The 16,683-nt window shown below is 55.1% G+C and overlaps 1 protein-coding gene across 4 annotated transcripts; it reads right to left on the bottom strand.

Annotated features, from left to right (window-relative positions):
* Positions 1-587: 587 nt before the first annotated feature.
* SSTR3 (somatostatin receptor 3) lies at positions 588-9,345 on the bottom strand. 4 transcript variants are annotated; one of them, XM_081059969.1, is made up of 3 exons: positions 8,671-9,345; positions 8,306-8,470; positions 588-4,179 (listed from the first exon to the last, which is right to left on the bottom strand). In XM_081059969.1, exon 3 carries the CDS (start codon positions 4,141-4,143, stop codon positions 2,872-2,874), a length of 1,272 nt encoding a protein of 423 aa, XP_080916095.1. In that variant the 5' UTR covers positions 4,144-4,179; positions 8,306-8,470; positions 8,671-9,345; the 3' UTR covers positions 588-2,871. The 4 variants fall into 4 exon arrangements, with proteins under 4 accessions (XP_080916095.1, XP_080916094.1, XP_080916096.1 ...); XM_081059968.1 differs by having other exon boundaries at positions 8,306-8,454; XM_081059970.1 differs by lacking the exon at positions 8,306-8,470.
* Between the last annotated feature and the right edge of the window lie 7,338 nt (positions 9,346-16,683).

Genomic DNA, 16,683 nt, shown 5'->3' with positions numbered 1-16,683 from the left:
GCAGTCCTCCGTTCCCACCCCATTCACACCTGCCACATGCACAGCAGGCCCTTGGGGTTAACGCACCAACATACATTTGCTCATGGATATGGCTTGAGATGTCCTGAGCACCTACTACGCATCCTGCACTGTGCTCACAATCCACCCCACCCCAATTCCAGTTTGTCGTGGTTACTGCCTTTCTCACCTCCCTTTGCCATTGGCGTCTGTCCCCCTCCCACCTCCTACCCGACTGTCCATCACAGTGTCTCACCTTCTCTCTGGCTGGAAGGATGGTCACATGACTCACACCTGGCCAATCATGGCACTCTATCACCTTGTCTTTGGTGATTGGCCCAAGGGGCTACCATGTGACCTAGTTGGAGCCAATCAACTTTCTTCCATGAAATTTGATGTTTGGACACGGGAGGAGAGTGTCCATATCTACTCCTTTGGGATCAAGACCTATGATTGTAGGCTGAGGCTTGTCAGGGCATCTTCCATGTCACGTGGAGGACTGGGACTCGGGGAGGCCTGGGCACGCAGAGCTGAGGGATGGACAGAGGGCGCATCCTGAGAAAGGTAGACACGCATACACACGCCCACTCATGCGCGCCGATCCAGACGTACAGCGCCTGGCGAAGGAATTGCCCCGGGCCATTGCCATTGTCACGTGTCACCGGCTTTATTGACAGGAGCTGGGGGTAGAAGCAGCAAAGGATTTCCCTAGGGGCCTCCCAGCCCCCCTTGCAGAGCCAGTTCCGCTGCCCCAGGGATCAGGCAGGCAGGGCTGCCCGGGGAGTGCAGGAACGCCAGGGCGCCCTCTTCCCTCGACCGCAGGTCCTGCTCAGGGGAACCCCAGACAGGGCTGGGCCTCCGGCCTCCAGCCTCCACGCGCCATCTGGTTTTGTGCCTTTCTTCCCCCTGAGGGGGCCACACACTCTGCCTCTCTTATCCTTGGCTTCCGACACCCCAGCTCCCCCTTTGTCGTGTCCTGAAGTGTCCTCATCCCCAAGGGCCGGACACAAAGAGGTCCCTGGTGAAGGAGAAGGGGCTGTAGGTCAAGCCTGGCAGGAGGACCACCTCTACACCCTATCCCCGCCCATTGCAGTGTGCGTGGCCGTTTACCCAGCATGACCCATCTTCCTCCTCCAGTCCCAGGAGGCAGGCAAGCTGGGACAACCACCTCCATTTTACGAGGGAAACTGAGGCCCAGAGAGACCAAGGCTAGCTTGTAGATCAAGATCTAGAAGTGAGTTGAAGATGTAGATTTCCCAGGTGTGGTTCATGTGGTTTCCCTGAGGACCCTCTGCCCTTGGTGGGGAGGAGGGTTGGGGGATTTAGCCAGAGGTACCACTCTCCCCAGGGCCCGTCTCACTGTTGCTCTAAGAGCTCGTCTGTGGGATGGAGTCCAGGCTAGCCCAGGCCGAGCCTGTGGTCCCCCTCCAGCCTCCTTTTGTCTTGTTTTCCCGGGGCCTTCCCAACCTATAGCCCTGGAGAGCTTAGAAGACGGGAGGCCTGCTCTGGACCTGTCAGACCCTGTTTCTCAGCTCTACCCTGAGGCTGCCATCAAGGCCAGGCGCTTCTGACCAACACCGGCAGGCCCTCCAGGGGGCTGGCCCTGTACCTTTTAGAGCATCTGCTTTTCTACCCTGATGTCATCCTTTCCTTGACACTGATTGGGCCTGGCATTGGCAACTTAGTTTCATCGATTCAGCTACTGAGCTCAGCCCAGAGGGGCCAAGGACAGCTCAATGTCAAGGAATAGAACTGTCTTCCATCTTCCTTCTCCTCCCTCCTCCTACTCCATCTTCTACCTCTTCTTTCTCCTCTTCCCCCTTCTCCTCTCAGCACTGTTTAGATCCTCTGCCTTTCCATGCCAGTCTGCCTGGGCCAGGTCCCTGCCTTGGTCACTGCGAAGGGAGGAACAGGGATGATTTCTCCTCTGAGGAGGTTTCCAGAGCTCTCAAAGACCCAGAGACACACTCCCCTCCACTCCACCCTTCCACCCCTACTCCACTCCAGCCACAGGACACCAAGTGAGCTGCTTTGGGGTCTGGTCGGCTGGCCTCCAAAGGGGCTGAGCTAGGCTTGGGGTGGCCTAAGCTTATGCAGTTTGGGGTCCCTCGTTAAGAAAAGCAATACAAAATTACAAGTACAAAATTTGACTCAAGCCTTGGAAAGGGCAGTAAGGGAACCTGCAGCTGGACTTAATAAACTTCCTGGAAAACCCACCTCCTCACCTCGTGTCCAGGAGCACAGGGGTCCTGGCCTGACTGTGCCAAGAGGGCTTGGAGGATATTGGGTTGCTCAGCAGGTGAGGCCTGTGGCCCAGAGAGAAGAGCTGGCTCAAGGCCTTGTAGCAAGTAAGGGAGAGTTGATAGGGGTGTCAGAAATCTCACACCCCTCTTCCCCATGGGGTAAGTCTTTCTTCTATTTGGGGCCCTGGTCCAGGTCCCTGTGAACCGGGCCCCAGTCCCTTTCCTATGAACCTGACTCTGAGCCCAGGACACCCCGGCTCGGTTTATCGCTCTGAGGGCCAAGATCCAGATCAATCCATGAGGATGTCTGTCTCTGAAGAGGATGGCCAGTCTGCACCTGGGCCTTAACCTGGGCCTGCTCAGGAAGGGCAGCCCCGCCAGGAAGTTCCTCCAGTCTTTTCATCCAGCAGAGCTCGTCTAGGCCAATTATTTCCATCCCTGAGTCCCAGAGGAGAACACGAGGCTCAGAGAAGGGAAACGGCGAAGGGAAATGGCCTCTCCGAGGTCACGCGGTGAGTTTCGGTAGCAATGGGATCGGAACATCCCATCACGGGCCCCTGGCACCTGGGGCACCTAGGCTCATCCACAGCTTCTGCCCTGTCCTCGAGCTACCCTGGCCCTCCACAGACCCCTACAGACAGCTGATGTGCAGTGTGCCCGACTTTTCCCCAGCTGAGGGCTCTTGGGGTAGGAACTGCTGCTCCTTGCCAGCCATGCGGCTGGGCGGCCGCTCCTGCCCACTGGTGCCAGGCTGTGTGATCTGGCTGACCCAGCCATTCATCTCCTTCCCCTCCCCCTGCTTCCCCGCCCCCTTCTCCCCACCCTCCTCCCCATCTTCCTCCTCCTCCTCCTCCTCTGTCTTCTCTGGAGGCCCCACCGGGGGCTCCTGGCTGCGCACACGGCGGGAAGGCCGCAGCAGGACCCGGCGGAAGCCCTGCTTGAAGCGGTAGGAGAGGAAGCCATACAGGATGGGGTTGGCACAGCTGTTGGCATAGGGCAGCGCCACCACCAGGAAGTAGAGGCCGAAGAAGGCGGGCTCCTCGGGCAGCGGGCATACCACGTTGATGATGTTGAGCACATAGAAAGGCATCCAGCAGAGGACGAAGAGCGCCACCACGGCCACCACCATGCGCGTGACCCTGCGCTCGGAGCGCCGCCGCCGCTGGCACGACGGTGCCCACACCCGCCTTCCTGCCGAGCGCACCTTGACCACAATGAGCAGGTAGCAGAGACAGATGACCAGCAGTGGCCCAAAGAAACCCAGCGCAGCCGTGTAGATGATGAAACCCGCTCGCCAGGCCGCCGCCGGCTCAGGCCACTGCATGTGACAGGTACTCATGCCCCGGGGCACACCCGAGAAGACCACCACGGGCAGGACCACCACTGCGGAGGCCACCCAGACAGCCGCGCTCACGGCGCGGGCCACCGGGGCCGTGCGCCAGCGGGCCGAGCGGCTGGGATGTACCACCGCCAGGTAGCGATCCACACTCATGACCGTGAGACAGAAGATGCTGGTGAACTGGTTGATGCCGTCCACGGCCATGACCAGGCGGCACATGAGGGAGCCGAAGGGCCAGTAGGACAGGGCATTCTGGGCCGCCAGGAAGGGCAGCCCCAGCATGAAGAGCTCATCGGCCAGCGCCAGGTTGAGGATATAGACGTTGGTGACGGACAAGCTGGCTGTGTGTCGCAAGACCACGTAGATAACCAGTGAGTTGCCCAGCAGACCCACCACGCACACCACCAAGTAGACCAGTGGGATCAGGACACCGCGGACGGCCAGCCCCGCCGTGCTTGGGGCCACGGACATGTTTCCCAAGGGGGCATCCAGGGGCCAGGCGGAAGAGGCATTCCCAGTTTGCAAGGTCGTGGGCACCAATGAAGGATAGCCGGGTGTGTCCATGGCTGAAGGGAGGGCAGTCAGCAGCCAGCTGTTAGCCTGGAGGAGGGAGGAGACAACGGGGTCATAACAGAGGATGGCTTTTCCTCAGCTGCCCCTCCCCCATCACACTGAACTTGGTGACTTATTGTGCATCATCCGGACAGACTTTGACATGCACCAGCTCATTCACTGTGCACAGGCCGGCAAGGTAGCCCCATTTCTCAGATGAGGGAACTGAGTCTCAGAGAGGTGGAGTGACCGCCCTGTATCCCATAGCTAGGGTGTAGTGTGGGAAATAAGCTTGTCTGGCTCCAAAGGGCAGGGACCAGCACTGGCCTGTGCCCCACTCTGTCCCTTTACCTGTGCACCATGCGAGTACTCCACAAATGTCCAGTAAAGGAATGAGTTGATCATTCAGTCAGCCGATGACATCATAAGCCCTTGTCTGTACACCAGTGTTTTTCAAATATTTTTGAGGCCAGTGCGTTTTACATGGCAACCCAATGAAGTCATAAGGTTTCACAAAATCACACTTGCCCTTTTTATATATGATGGCCCCAGCTGGCAGAGGCCTAAGTGAATCACCCACTGCTATAGACTGAATGTGTCCCCCCACCAAATTCGTATGTTGAAATCCTAACCTCCAGTGTGATGGTATTAGGAGGTAGGACTTTGGGAGGTAATTAGATCATGAGGTGGAGCCCTTGTGAATGGGATTAGTGCCCTTTTAAAGGAGACCCCCGGGAGCTCCCTTGCCCCTTCTGCCCTGTAGGGACACAATGAGAATATGGCCGTCTATGAACCAGGAAGTAGGCCCTCACCAGACACCAAAGGTGCCAGCACCTTGATCTTGGACTTCCAGCCTCCAGAACTGTGAGAAATAAATTTCTGTTGTTTTTACACCCCCTGGTCTGTGGTAATCTGTTATAACAGCCGGAACAGACTAAGACACCCAGCAACAGGTCTCAGCCCTCACATTTAAAAATACTGCTGCAGATTACAGGTCCTTAACCTTGAACCCAGGTCTCTATATGAACTTTAGCGCATCCGTGACCCCCTAAAACTCTGATGAAAGTTAACGAGTTCGTGTCTTTTCTGGGCAGAATCCACAGCTTTCATCAGATTAAGAACCACAGGTTCAGGGGTATCCCCTCCCCTGGGGGTCCAAGCCCTTGGGGACCTTCTCAGTCTGGCCCATCCACTGTGTGCCCACAAAGGCCCTGCCCAGGATGATTGGCTATGATCTGCTGGGGGTTGAGTGGCTGGGACCCCTTCTCCCCACAGAGCGAGACTTGTGGTGGAGAAATTCACAATACACTGGAGGAAGGCACAAGAATAGCCTCTTGCCCCTGCACCAGCAGGCCAGGCTTCCCTGAGAAGAGGGCATTTCAGATGGGTCTTGAAGTGTAAGAGCTGCTCGATGGTGCAGTGGGAAGCTGCATCTCCACTTACTTTGTTAGCACCTTTCGTGTCTCCCATACATGATGAGGACTCCTGCCTTCCCTGCTAGACTCGACTGTCCTGCGGTGTGGAGACGCTCTTATTCAACTTTGAACCTTTTCCCCATCCCCTACCTGTCCCTTTCACACAAGAATAAGCTCCACATCAGTGTTGGAGGCGTGAAATGAACCAGAGGAACCAGAGTGGACAAATCTTAATCCAAAGGGGGGATGAACTGCTGACAGTGGAAATTCAGGCCCTGCTGGGAAAGGGCCTCTACCTCAGGATTTGCTACCCTCCCTCCACAGCACTCCTGGCTCTCAGGAGGCCCAGTGACAGGCTACGGCTGAAATCTGGAGTCTCCTTTGGGCCTGGACCTCCCACTTCTAATAGTCTCCCCCCATGCCCAGTATCTTCCTGCCATCTCAACACTGGGCTTGAAATGCCTCCAGAGGGAACTGGGGACCACATTGCCCCATAAGGACATCACCTTTGAGATGCAAAGCTCCTGGAAAGGGGAGGCACCCCAACTCAGAGCAAACACCTCTGGGTGGGCAGGGGTGCCTGGGTGCCCCTGCCTAATGACCTGGGGCTTCCAAGGGCTCTGAACACCTGGCAAGCGATGCCAAGAATGGCCAAGAAACCCTTGGCTGTGGCTCATCCTAATGATACCCCAGGCTGGGTTCAGAGCACCCCTATTTCCTGTTCCTCTAAGCTTGGGGGGAGACCCCCCAGACTGGCCTCAAGCCATTCATCACCCAGACCCTCATCAGCTCTCCTGAGCTGGGGACAGTGGCACTAACAGAGAGGCTATCTGAACAGTGGGCTCATGGGATTGTAACAGTGCTGCCAGCTCCCTGTCACTGATCCTGATTGCCAGGTTCCAGACTAAGCTGGTGACATGCTGCATCTTATGAGGTCTTATGAGGAAGACACTAGTGTCTGTCATCGCCACTGCATATACAGAGAACAAAGGTGAGGCCACATGCTCTGGTCACATTAGGAAGGAACAGCGCTGGGAGGACCCTTTCCCTATCCACCTCCAATTCACAGGCCGGCAGAATGAGGCTAGGCCTGGGAATGCACTTGCCTAAGCGTCACAGCTGCTCAGGGCACCCAGCTGGCATCCAGCTCTCCCACCAGCCTATTCAGAGCTCTCCTTGCTTGAACTATTAGAGTCATGGACCCAAATCCCTAGACACTTGGGGGCCTAAAAATAGAATTTTAGCTTCTTAGAACTGAGGTATAGAGTCATAGATCTTTAGACTCTGTGTCCTTGAATCAGAGACTATTAGAGTTCCAAAATGCTGGAATTAGCCCTTTTTAGACCTGGGATTGCAGACTCTGGGACCTTAGCGTCCTGGCTTCCTCGACCAGGGAGCCCTAAGTCACCCATCCATCCACCTGTCTCCCTCTGCACAGATCCTCTTTATAACATCCCGACAGGGTGGCCAAATTCAACCCAGCGCTGGAGGAGGAAGGAGAGTGCTCCATCCCAAGAGAGGAGCAGTGAGCAAGCAAACCTGATTGCCAGGCGGTAGAGACAGATACCCTCCCCCACGGAAGCCTGGACATGAGCTCTGAGGACGGCCCCCCTCCTACCGGAGCCCATACATGTGCACCCCACACACACAAGCACACATAGCCCTGGTGGGAACACAGCAGACCCACCAGGCCCTGGCTTTGTCCCAGCCCGTCCAGGAGGCCCGGCACTCCCCCACAGATGCCCTGCCCCCACCCTTACCTGGGCCCATCTTCCCTGTTGAAGTTCAAAGGGCCGGGTTGCGCGAAAAGCAGGGAAATAACATTTTTCTGTAGGCGACAGCCAGACCTGCAATGTTGGTGCCACCTTTTCTTTAAGGAGCTGGCATATTGTGTATGATCTAGTTCATCCTGGGGGAGGAAGAACTCTTCCTCCCTGTCTGGTTTATCTTTGGCACAAGCTTGCCTGAAAGCTGGGGGCGGACTCCTCAGAGAATGGCTACGGAGGGGATGAGGCCCAGAGAGGGTGAGTGGCTGCTCTGAGCCCCACAGCAATTTAGGATGGCACCTCAGGGACACCAGACACCCCAGTGGTTCTCCATGTGTCTGCCCCCAGCCCCTCTAGAGTGCTAGCCTTCAGGTGCAGGGATCCTGAACTATTTATTTTTTTAACCCAAGCATCTAGCTCAATACCCAGAACATTGAGAATCATGGACAGACCAAGAAGTTTAGCGAGTAGAGCTCCAAGTGAGCTGAGGTGTTGCTCCTGGGTAGAGGCTTCAAACTCACATCCTGAAATCCTTACAGAGCCCATGAGGGAGGGTTTTTCGAGAGGAGGAAGTTGAAGCTCAGAGAGGTTCAGTAAGTTGCACAAGGTCACCCAGCTGGTGAGTGGGAGGCCAGCATTCAAACCCAGTTGTGCCTCCTTCTAAACCATCAGTACCTCCTGACCCTGCTAAGAGGAATCAGGAACTGGAACAGCCCTGGATAGTGCAGGCTGCTGGCCGACTGCACTCTGCTTGCCCTCTGCTCCCCTGGGCCTCCCCCCAAGAGGCCCAGATTGTGCTAGTGAGTGTCAACGGACTCCCTCCCATCCCAGGCCTGGGATCTGACCTCAAGGGACACACCCACAAGCCCAAGGTTGGGGGCTTGGGCTCTGCCACACAGCGATGGTGCCAAATTGTGTGTGACCTTGGGCAAGTTACTTCTCTCCTCTGGACCTCAAGTTTCCTCCTATTAAAATGAAGACCAGCGTACCCACCTCCCAGGTTTGCTGTCAAGATTACGTGGGAATGTGCTGAGCACAGTGCCCAGCACAGACAGGGAGCTCAGTCAGGAAGGCCGGCAGATGAGCCGAGAGGGCCAAGTGACACGATGCATCTGGCTTCTTCCAGCTCTGACACTGCCGTGCTGTGAATCCAAGATTCTAGAATCATGGCACCAAATTCCAAGATTGATGTCCCCCCAACCCCTGCAGCCCACCAAGAGGTCCCAGGAGGGCCTTTTTCCCTGAGCCTTCCCACCCTCTCCCAGCCCCCAGCTCCAGCCTCCCAAGTTCTTTCTGGGCAGAGGGGGGACTCCAGGACCCCACCCTCCGGGACCCCACCCTGGCCCCAGCCTCCTTACCTGCCCGTGGGGTGAGGGCTCCCTTTCTTGCTGCCAAGCTGGTTATCATTCTGCTGCCCCGTCTCCCTGCCCAGTCCCCAGGTGCCCCCAGAGCACCCCGTAGCTGGGATCCCCACGCAATGCCCACTTCTATACCGCTTGCGGCCCGGGCCCCCTCCTAGGCCTGTGGTAGCCACGTCTGCCCACAGCGCCTCTCCCATCTGGTCTCCGGCCGTGACTTCCCACCAGCGCCTGGTGCGTCACCCCCCATCTCCAGGACTCTTCCTGAAGGGTAGGGGCACAGATGGGGGTTCTGCAAGCAGGAGCCCGGGGTCAGGCTGGAGGAAGAAACCTCTCAAGGAAAGAAGAGAAATGGGGACCAGAGGACTATAAGGAGCCAATAGAGATACAGGGAAAAGGGGTGTCAGTCGGAGGTGGGGAGAGAGAGAGAGAGAGAGAGAGAGAGAGAGAGAGAGAGAGAGAGAGAGAGAGAGAGAGAACAGTGAGTGGGTGGAAAGCCAGAATGAGGGGGAGTGATGCGAAATGCGTGACAGGGAGAAGAGAAGGAGGAGGAAAGAGAGCGAGAGAAGGGGCGAGAGGGAGAGATGCGGAGAGAGGCAGGAATAGAGAGCGAGGAAGGAGAAGGAGGGGGTGGCAGGGAGAGTGACAGAGAAGGATTGTGCCACAGATGGTGACATGGAGAGCCAGGGAACGAGGGAGCAGGAATGGGGGTGAGGGAGGGGCTGGGAGGAGGGGCTGAGGGGCCGGAGAGCAGGTGCTGGGGTGAGGGAGGAGGGACAGCAGGGTAGGGGAGGAGGTTGGGGGTGGGGGGCAGGCCCTGTTACCGGGGAGATTTCAGCCACCCACGCTGGCCTTGGCTCCCACAGGGGGTTGAGAGAAGTGTGGTGCTCAGGGGAGCTAGGGGCTGAGAGCCAGGGGCCAGACGCAACCCCCCAGACCACCAAGGCACACATCCCCCAGGGTGACAGCTGGGTCCAGAGGCCAGGTGGGTGTGGGGTTGAGCAGTGTCACCAAGAGGCCTGGGAGTATGGGGTGAGCACTGGACTGGGAGTCCAAAGTCCTATTCGCCAGCCACAAGCTAGACACTAGCCACAGAGGAAGGCCAGGTGGGGGTCGTTAGTTCTGAGACTGGTTGAGTCTGAAGGCACCGGGCAGGGTGAGGCATGGAATGACAAGGTAAAGAATAAACACGGCAGGCTCTGAAGTCTAGGAGGCAAACTCAAAGACGTGATACAGGAGAAAACAAATGTCTATCCTTTGTAAATTGACAAAATTCAAAATAGAATAATAGTAATTGACAACAAGCTTTTGTAATACACGTCTACTGCTGAGAAGAATAGAATCCTTTTGCAGGGGATAACATTTGGCTTTCTTGGAGTTCAGAGTTCGTTTTTCCCCTCATCAAATCAGTTGCAAATGGTCATCTGTAAAAGCCGTTCTTAGCTGGCAGGCTGCCTACAAGCGGGCAGTGGCAGGTTTGGCCCCTGGGTTTAAGATACTCTGCCTGGGGCCTGAGCACAGGCCTGGCTGCTCCTGACACTGCGCCCCGGCTTGTGCTGACTGGCCACGGCACCTTGGGCACGGTGTCCCCACTCTAGGTCTCAGTTTCCTCATCCGGGTCACGGGTGGTTAGACTAAATCAATCCTAAGATCCTCTCTCAAGGGGAGCATTACAAACCCCTAACGGTCAATCAGTAATGAAGGCTCTTGTTGTTAATACTGTAGCTGCCGCTTCACGCACATTCTCAGCCACACCCACCGTGGTAAGCAGAGTTAGCGCATCCAGTGTACAGATAAGGAAGCTGGGGTCAGAGAGGGAGAGCAGTTTACTCAGATCACACAGCCAGGGAGTGGAGAAACCCAACAGCCTGTGCCAAAGGTGTCCTCTCAAGCACCTTGCCACCAAGCGGCCTGACCCCTTCTCAGGAGGGCAAGCGGGTAGCCGTCAGGCAAGGGCAGGAGGAAGGAAATGAGTCTATATTGAGCATCGGCTGTGTGCCAGGCACCGTCCAGGCCCCATTCCTCAGGACCAGGGCTGCACCTGCTTGGTCCCTAGGTCTCTATGGAGTAGGTCTTCAAAGAACCAGGAATCCAGTTTTTCCAGAAGTGCCTGCCATCCGGGCTGCTGCAGCGCACAGTGGGTCCCAGGACACATGTGCTTGCACCTGGAGTCCCCAGCGCCTCGACGCTGTCCTTCCAAGGCCCTTCTTCCAGGCCTCAGTCTTCTGTCTGTATAAGCTCATGAGGAGTATGCGAGCTCTGAGGCAGCTCCTGGGAGCGAGGGAGGGGTTCTGTGGCACTGCCCAAGGCGTCCTGTGGCTTCTCTTCACCCACCAGGCTTTATACCATTCCAGCCTTGCCACCTGTCCCTGTCTCCTCCTCTGCTGATTTCCCTTGCCTACCTGTGCTCCAGGCACACCCAGCCTCATTCATTCATTCATTCATTCATTTGTTCGTTCAGTCAGTCTTTCATTCACCATTGGATGGGTGAGCTCAGAAGGCCTCTCTGAAGCAGTGAAAGAGAATGAGCAAATGCCTGGGGAAGAGCCCCCAGGCAGAGGAAAGGGGAGGTGAGGACAAGCTTGTGTGTTTGAAGGACAGGGAGGAGACTGGTATGGCTAGAAAGGAGGGAGGTGGGGAGGCCACCATGTCAGACCATGTAGGGCCTGTTGTCTGAGTCTGGTTGGGTTGGGAGCCTCACAGGGTGTGAGCACAGGAGTTGGTGACCTGATTCATGTTTTTCAAAGGCTCACCAGTCAGGACCCAGTGAGTGTGTGTTCTCTTCAGGGCCTTTGCACAGGCTGTTCACACCCCCCACCCCACTCCCACACACACACACTCTGTCTCACACCAGCTCATCCCCACATATAAGTCCTCTATCCAGTGCTTCCTCCTGAGCCATCCCTGCCCTGGGTTAACTAGGCCCCTCCCTGAGACTTCCCAGAGCTCCCACCCCCACATGGCCTCTAATCTGAGCTCATCAAGACTCAGCTCAGGGACCTGTGTTCTCTGTGCTGGTCTGTGAGCTCTGGAGGGGAAGACTGTGGTTCCTCATTCTGTCCCCAGGCCTGGCATCGGCCTGGCACAGTAGGCATTTGCTGCATGTTTAATGAAGAAAAGAAGAGAGATGGGCGGTTAGCAGGCAGGATGGTGGGAGGAGGGGAGACTGTGCCCTGCTGAGCATCTGCTGGACGCCGGAGGGGTTCTGAGTACCAGGCTGGGGGCAGGTGTGACCTGAGTTAGACACCAACACAACTCCCACCCAGGAGCCATCCAAGAGCAGAAGTGACCCTGATCAGCCCCTCCTTCTGGGAGTGGCAGGGCAGAAAGAGGAAGTGCAACTTTATACCTGTGAGCTTTGGGGATCAGGGGATGCTGGGTGTCTGGGAACCGTGGGGTGGCCCAGCCCTGCTGGGCATTGAGTTCCTGGAGTGTGAGTGCCTCTAACCTCAGGCCTGAACCCAGCATTTCAGTGTTGTCATGTCTGCCTTGTAACCTGGAGGGGCTGCCTGGCCTGACTCCCCAAGATAGGACAATGCTATGTCTCTCCCATCACACCTTGGCTTCCTCAAAACTAGGGCCATGTCTCCACCCTCAGACTGGAAGGCACCCCAAGGGCAGAAAGTGGGCCTCCACTATCAGACAGGTGGTTTTCCAGGAGCTGGGGCTCAGGCTCCTCCCGTCCCTGAAGCCAGGACAGAGCCTCCTCTCCCCTGCAATGCTTAGGCCAGAGCCAACCACAGTGCAGGATGGAGGCCTCCACTACAGATGCTGTGGTCTGTCCTCTCAAATAAGATGAGATGAGCCAAAATACTTTCCCAGCCCAGCTCCTGGGGCTTTGTCACTGGAGACCCCTTTCAGGGTGTCCTCTGCTTCATCAGTCCCTGCTGGGTCCTACTGGGGTTGAACCTCAGCTTTGTCATTTATTGCTGTGTGACCTTGGATCTGTGACTTAACCTCTCTGAGCCTTAGTTCCTCCATTTTAAATACCTACTACATAGGGTTGCTGCAAGAATGGAATTAGTTAATTTCCTTCTACAGCAGCAGTTCCCAGGGGTACTACTTTTATACTCTCTGAGCCAGCAGGCTTATCAGGGCATGTACTTTTGTCAGCACAAGAGAGCATGCCCAAGGGCACAGACACACTCGGGTCTCTCCTTGTGATACATATGCTAACAACCCACTGGCCAAAAGCAAGTCACATGACCAAGGCCAGCATCGTTGGAGAACTGAAGTACGCTCCTCCCCAGGTGTGTGTTTATCGGGAGGGAGTAATACCTGCTAAGCATCATCAAATCTGCGACACCCCCAATAATCAGTCTACAGCCTCGCCCCCGCCCGCTCAGTAGCCAGTGGCCTTGGGTCCAGAGCTCTCTGGCTGGATTTTTCCTGCCCGCGTTGGGAAGGAATGGTCCCACAGCTTCAAAGTGCAGAGTGGAAGACCTGGAATCTAACAGCTCCTTAAACAGACTTCCAAACAACCCCCCTGCTTTCAGCCTCCTGCCTTGGCACCTGTGGTGTCTGGGTCCCCAACCCGGGAGCCTCCCTGGGGTTCTGCAAGGCCAGTTGATTTGCATCTCTTCCATCTCCAAACCTCCCCGCCCACCTCGTCACGGAACAGCAGGCAGTTCCGTTTGCCTTTCGGAGGTTCTGTTTAATCATTTACCACACCTCCATCTGCTCTTCTGCTTGGGTGCTGTGGTTTGGGCTCACAGGTGTCTCCTGGTTTCTTTAAAGATGCGAGTTTGTGTTTCTGTTTCACGTTCTCCTTATCGTCATGGCTGCTTTTCAGCAAGGTGGAGGGAGCGGAAACCTCTCTACCTCGGCACCGGCACCATGAGGCCAGAGTCTCTTCCTTTCTATACTAAATACACCTTCCGTGGTATGTAGATCACACCACATGGCGGGTATTGACTTACACGTCTGTCTCTCCCACTGGCCTCTGAGCCCCTGGGGAGCAGAGGGCTGGGTCTCACTCCTCTCTTTACCTCCAGCTCCTGGCACAGTTTCGACACAGAGCATGGTTAATACATGGGAACTGAGTTGAACTTCAGATTATACAGATGACTGCTCATTGTGTCACCTCCCTTGAGGCTTTCAGAAGTCTTCTAGAACCATCCTAGATCTCTATCTCCCTCCACTGAGCCTACCGTGCCCTGCTTCCCACAACCAATGAAGCCTGGCTGAAGTCAAATGACCCCACTGGTGAACATTTCTTGGGCAGTGTGGGAATAAAGAGGATAGGAAGGAGAGGTGAAAGATCAAAGGAAAAGGCAGCAGGAACTTAGGCCTCCCAAAGTCAGAAAAAACTTGTTGGAAAATTGCTTCAGTATATCATTTTATCATCTCTCATGACGGTGGGAGGCTGGGCTCAGCTGGGTGGCTCTTCGGCTCCACATGATGTTGGCTGGGGCTACATTCATTCTCGGACTCGACTGGGCTAGCACATCCAAGATGGCTCATGCCCATGACTGGTGCCTTGGCAAGGATGGCGGGAAGGTTGGGCTCAGCGGGGTCACTGGAAGGGTTGGTTCTCTCTCCATTAAAGTCCATTCTTTCACCTGCTTATTCATTGACATTAACAACAAACATTTATACAGCATGTATCAGGTACTTGCTAGGGTCATGGTGAGCCATCCAAGCAGAAGGGACATTTGGACATTTTTCGGGGCTCTTTGAAGATGTGGCAGCTCCCCATTGGGCTGTGAACTCCTAAGAGCAGGCCTATGCTCAACCCACCCTCAAACCCTGTGTTTGGCACATAGTCTCAATACCTGCTTGCTGAATGATTACACGATGGAATGAATCGATGCCGTTTAAGCATTTTTGAAGGCAACAGGAGTCCATTGAGACATCTGAGTGGCAAATGTGTTTGTTAATGAGGAAGATCCCGCAGTTGCCTGGTGGAGGCTGGAGTGTCAGCGGAGGGAGTGGAGGCAGGAGGCCAGAAAGGAGGCTGTAACTACTGTCCAGAGACGAAATGCAAGGCCTAGAGCAGGCAGCAGCAGTGGGCCAGGTGAGGAGATGGGTTTCACAGATTTGTAGAGGCAGACTTGTCCAGGTTTGGCGACGAGTGAATGCGGGCTTGAAGGAATGGGAGGAGCCGGGGGGACCCCCAGACCTCTGCTTTGGAAGAAGAAACAAGGAGAAGCCAGGCTCCGTGATGGAGAGCCCTAAATGAAGTAGTCTTATCTGGCCAGTGCTTTCCTGCCCGCCACGTGATGATTGCATAGCAAGGGGCCACGTTGGACTGGGTGGGTGGGTCCTTGAATCACCCTGTTGTCAGCTCCTGCCCGCAACCAACAGTTCTTCCTGTTTCAAAACAGGTTACTCTTTCCTATCGAAAGGGCCTCTGGTCCTCAGCCAATTTGCAGAGCAGAAACAAGTGACTCACCCCCTAACTGGTAACTGCTGGGCACAGTGATACGTTGGAAAGAGCACAAGGCTAGGAGTCCTAAGACCTGTGACAAATGCCGTCAGCTGACAGTAACAGAAATCCTGACCAACAGCGAGTAAACAAATAGGTATTAATAGTTTCGTTTTCATTTTGTTCCCATAATAAGGCAGCCATTGGCTTTGGTTCAGCTGCCCACCAATGTTGTCAAAGATCCAGGCTCCTTTTATCTTTCTGTTCCTCTATTCTTAGCATGTTAGCTTGTATCTTCATGCTTGTGCTTCAAGTTTGCAAGATGGCTGCTACAGCTCCAGACATCTTATTAGTGTTCAAGACAGGGAAAGGGACAAGACAAAGGGCAGCGCAGCTGGGTCGATCATTTTTTATAGAAGAAAACAAAAACTTTCACGGATGCCACCTCTCCAGCTGACTTTCACTTATGTCTTGTTGGCCAGAACTGTGCGATCTTGGAACCCCCAGCTGCAAAGCAGGCTGGGAAAACAAGTATTTTTGTCTGGGGCTAGATGCATTGCTGCTTTGCATGAAGCTAGGAGTCTATTCGCAAGGAGGATGGGTGTAGTGGTAGAGGGTGGAAAAACGGAGCGTTGCCTTAGTGGGTTGAGCTCTCTAACTCCTGTGCCCTCCTGTGTCTCCATTTCCTTCTCTGCAAAAAAAGAGCTGTTTGTACCTACCTTGGAAGGCTAGTAGGGGGATTAAATGAGATAATATGTGCTAGGTGAGACCCCCACAATGGTGAGAGAATGTATTTACGGACGTTATTATTGAAATAAAGCAAGGACTGTGTCCACTGGGGTAGGTTCGGGGGAAGAAGCCCACCCTTGGCGTGCAGGGAAGTTCAAGGAGCAGAGGAAGTTTTTCTAGGAAAGGAGACCAGAACAGCTGTGCAAAATCCTCAGAGTGCAAGAAGGGTGAATGTGGCTTTGAGGAAATGAGAGTTCAGTCTGACAGTGGGGATATGAGTGCAGGAGGAGAGAAGGGGGCGGGGTGTGGCCAGGTGTCTCAGGCCATGGGTTACAGGACCCAGGAAGAGCAGGGCGCAAAAAGAGACTCCCCTTGGACTCTAGTTGACCAGAGGGGACGCCTCAGGGCTTTTAAACATTGAATGGATTCAGGTGTGGGCTCTGACCCACCACATCTGTGTTTATGTCGTGTATGTGTTGGTTTTCATGTGTTTTTTATTTGTTTCATAGAAGTAACCTTTAAAACATAACAGACTCATCTGAGCTAAAAGTAATCAAGGCCGTAGGGTTCCACCCTCACCCCCTGACCCGGGCCCTTTCAAGAAGGTGAGGCTCCTGGGAGCCAGTGAGCTGGAAGGTCCTGCCTCAGAACTTCAGGACTTTGGGGGCAGCGGGGGTGGCCGGGACACTGGGAGAGCAGAAAACAGAGACCCAAAGCATTTCACTGGCTGGGCATTGGGGCACTTCTGAGCTGTCAGCGACAAGGGACAAGGTCTTATGTCTCTTTTTTTATTCCTTTATTTTAGCCTCTCTAGAGTGTCAGCCCACTAGGTAATGAACTGAATCCCCACACCTGGGTGCCACGTGCCCCCCACCTAGAACAGTATCTGACACAGACTGGGTGCTCAATAATTGTGT

The sequence above is a fragment of the Rhinolophus hipposideros genome (assembly GCF_964194185.1).
Source record: "Rhinolophus hipposideros genome assembly, chromosome: 9".
In the NCBI taxonomy this organism is placed as follows: domain Eukaryota; kingdom Metazoa; phylum Chordata; class Mammalia; order Chiroptera; family Rhinolophidae; genus Rhinolophus; species Rhinolophus hipposideros.
Note: the sequence above shows the minus strand (reverse complement) of the source record. Positions and strands in the feature narration are given on the sequence as shown.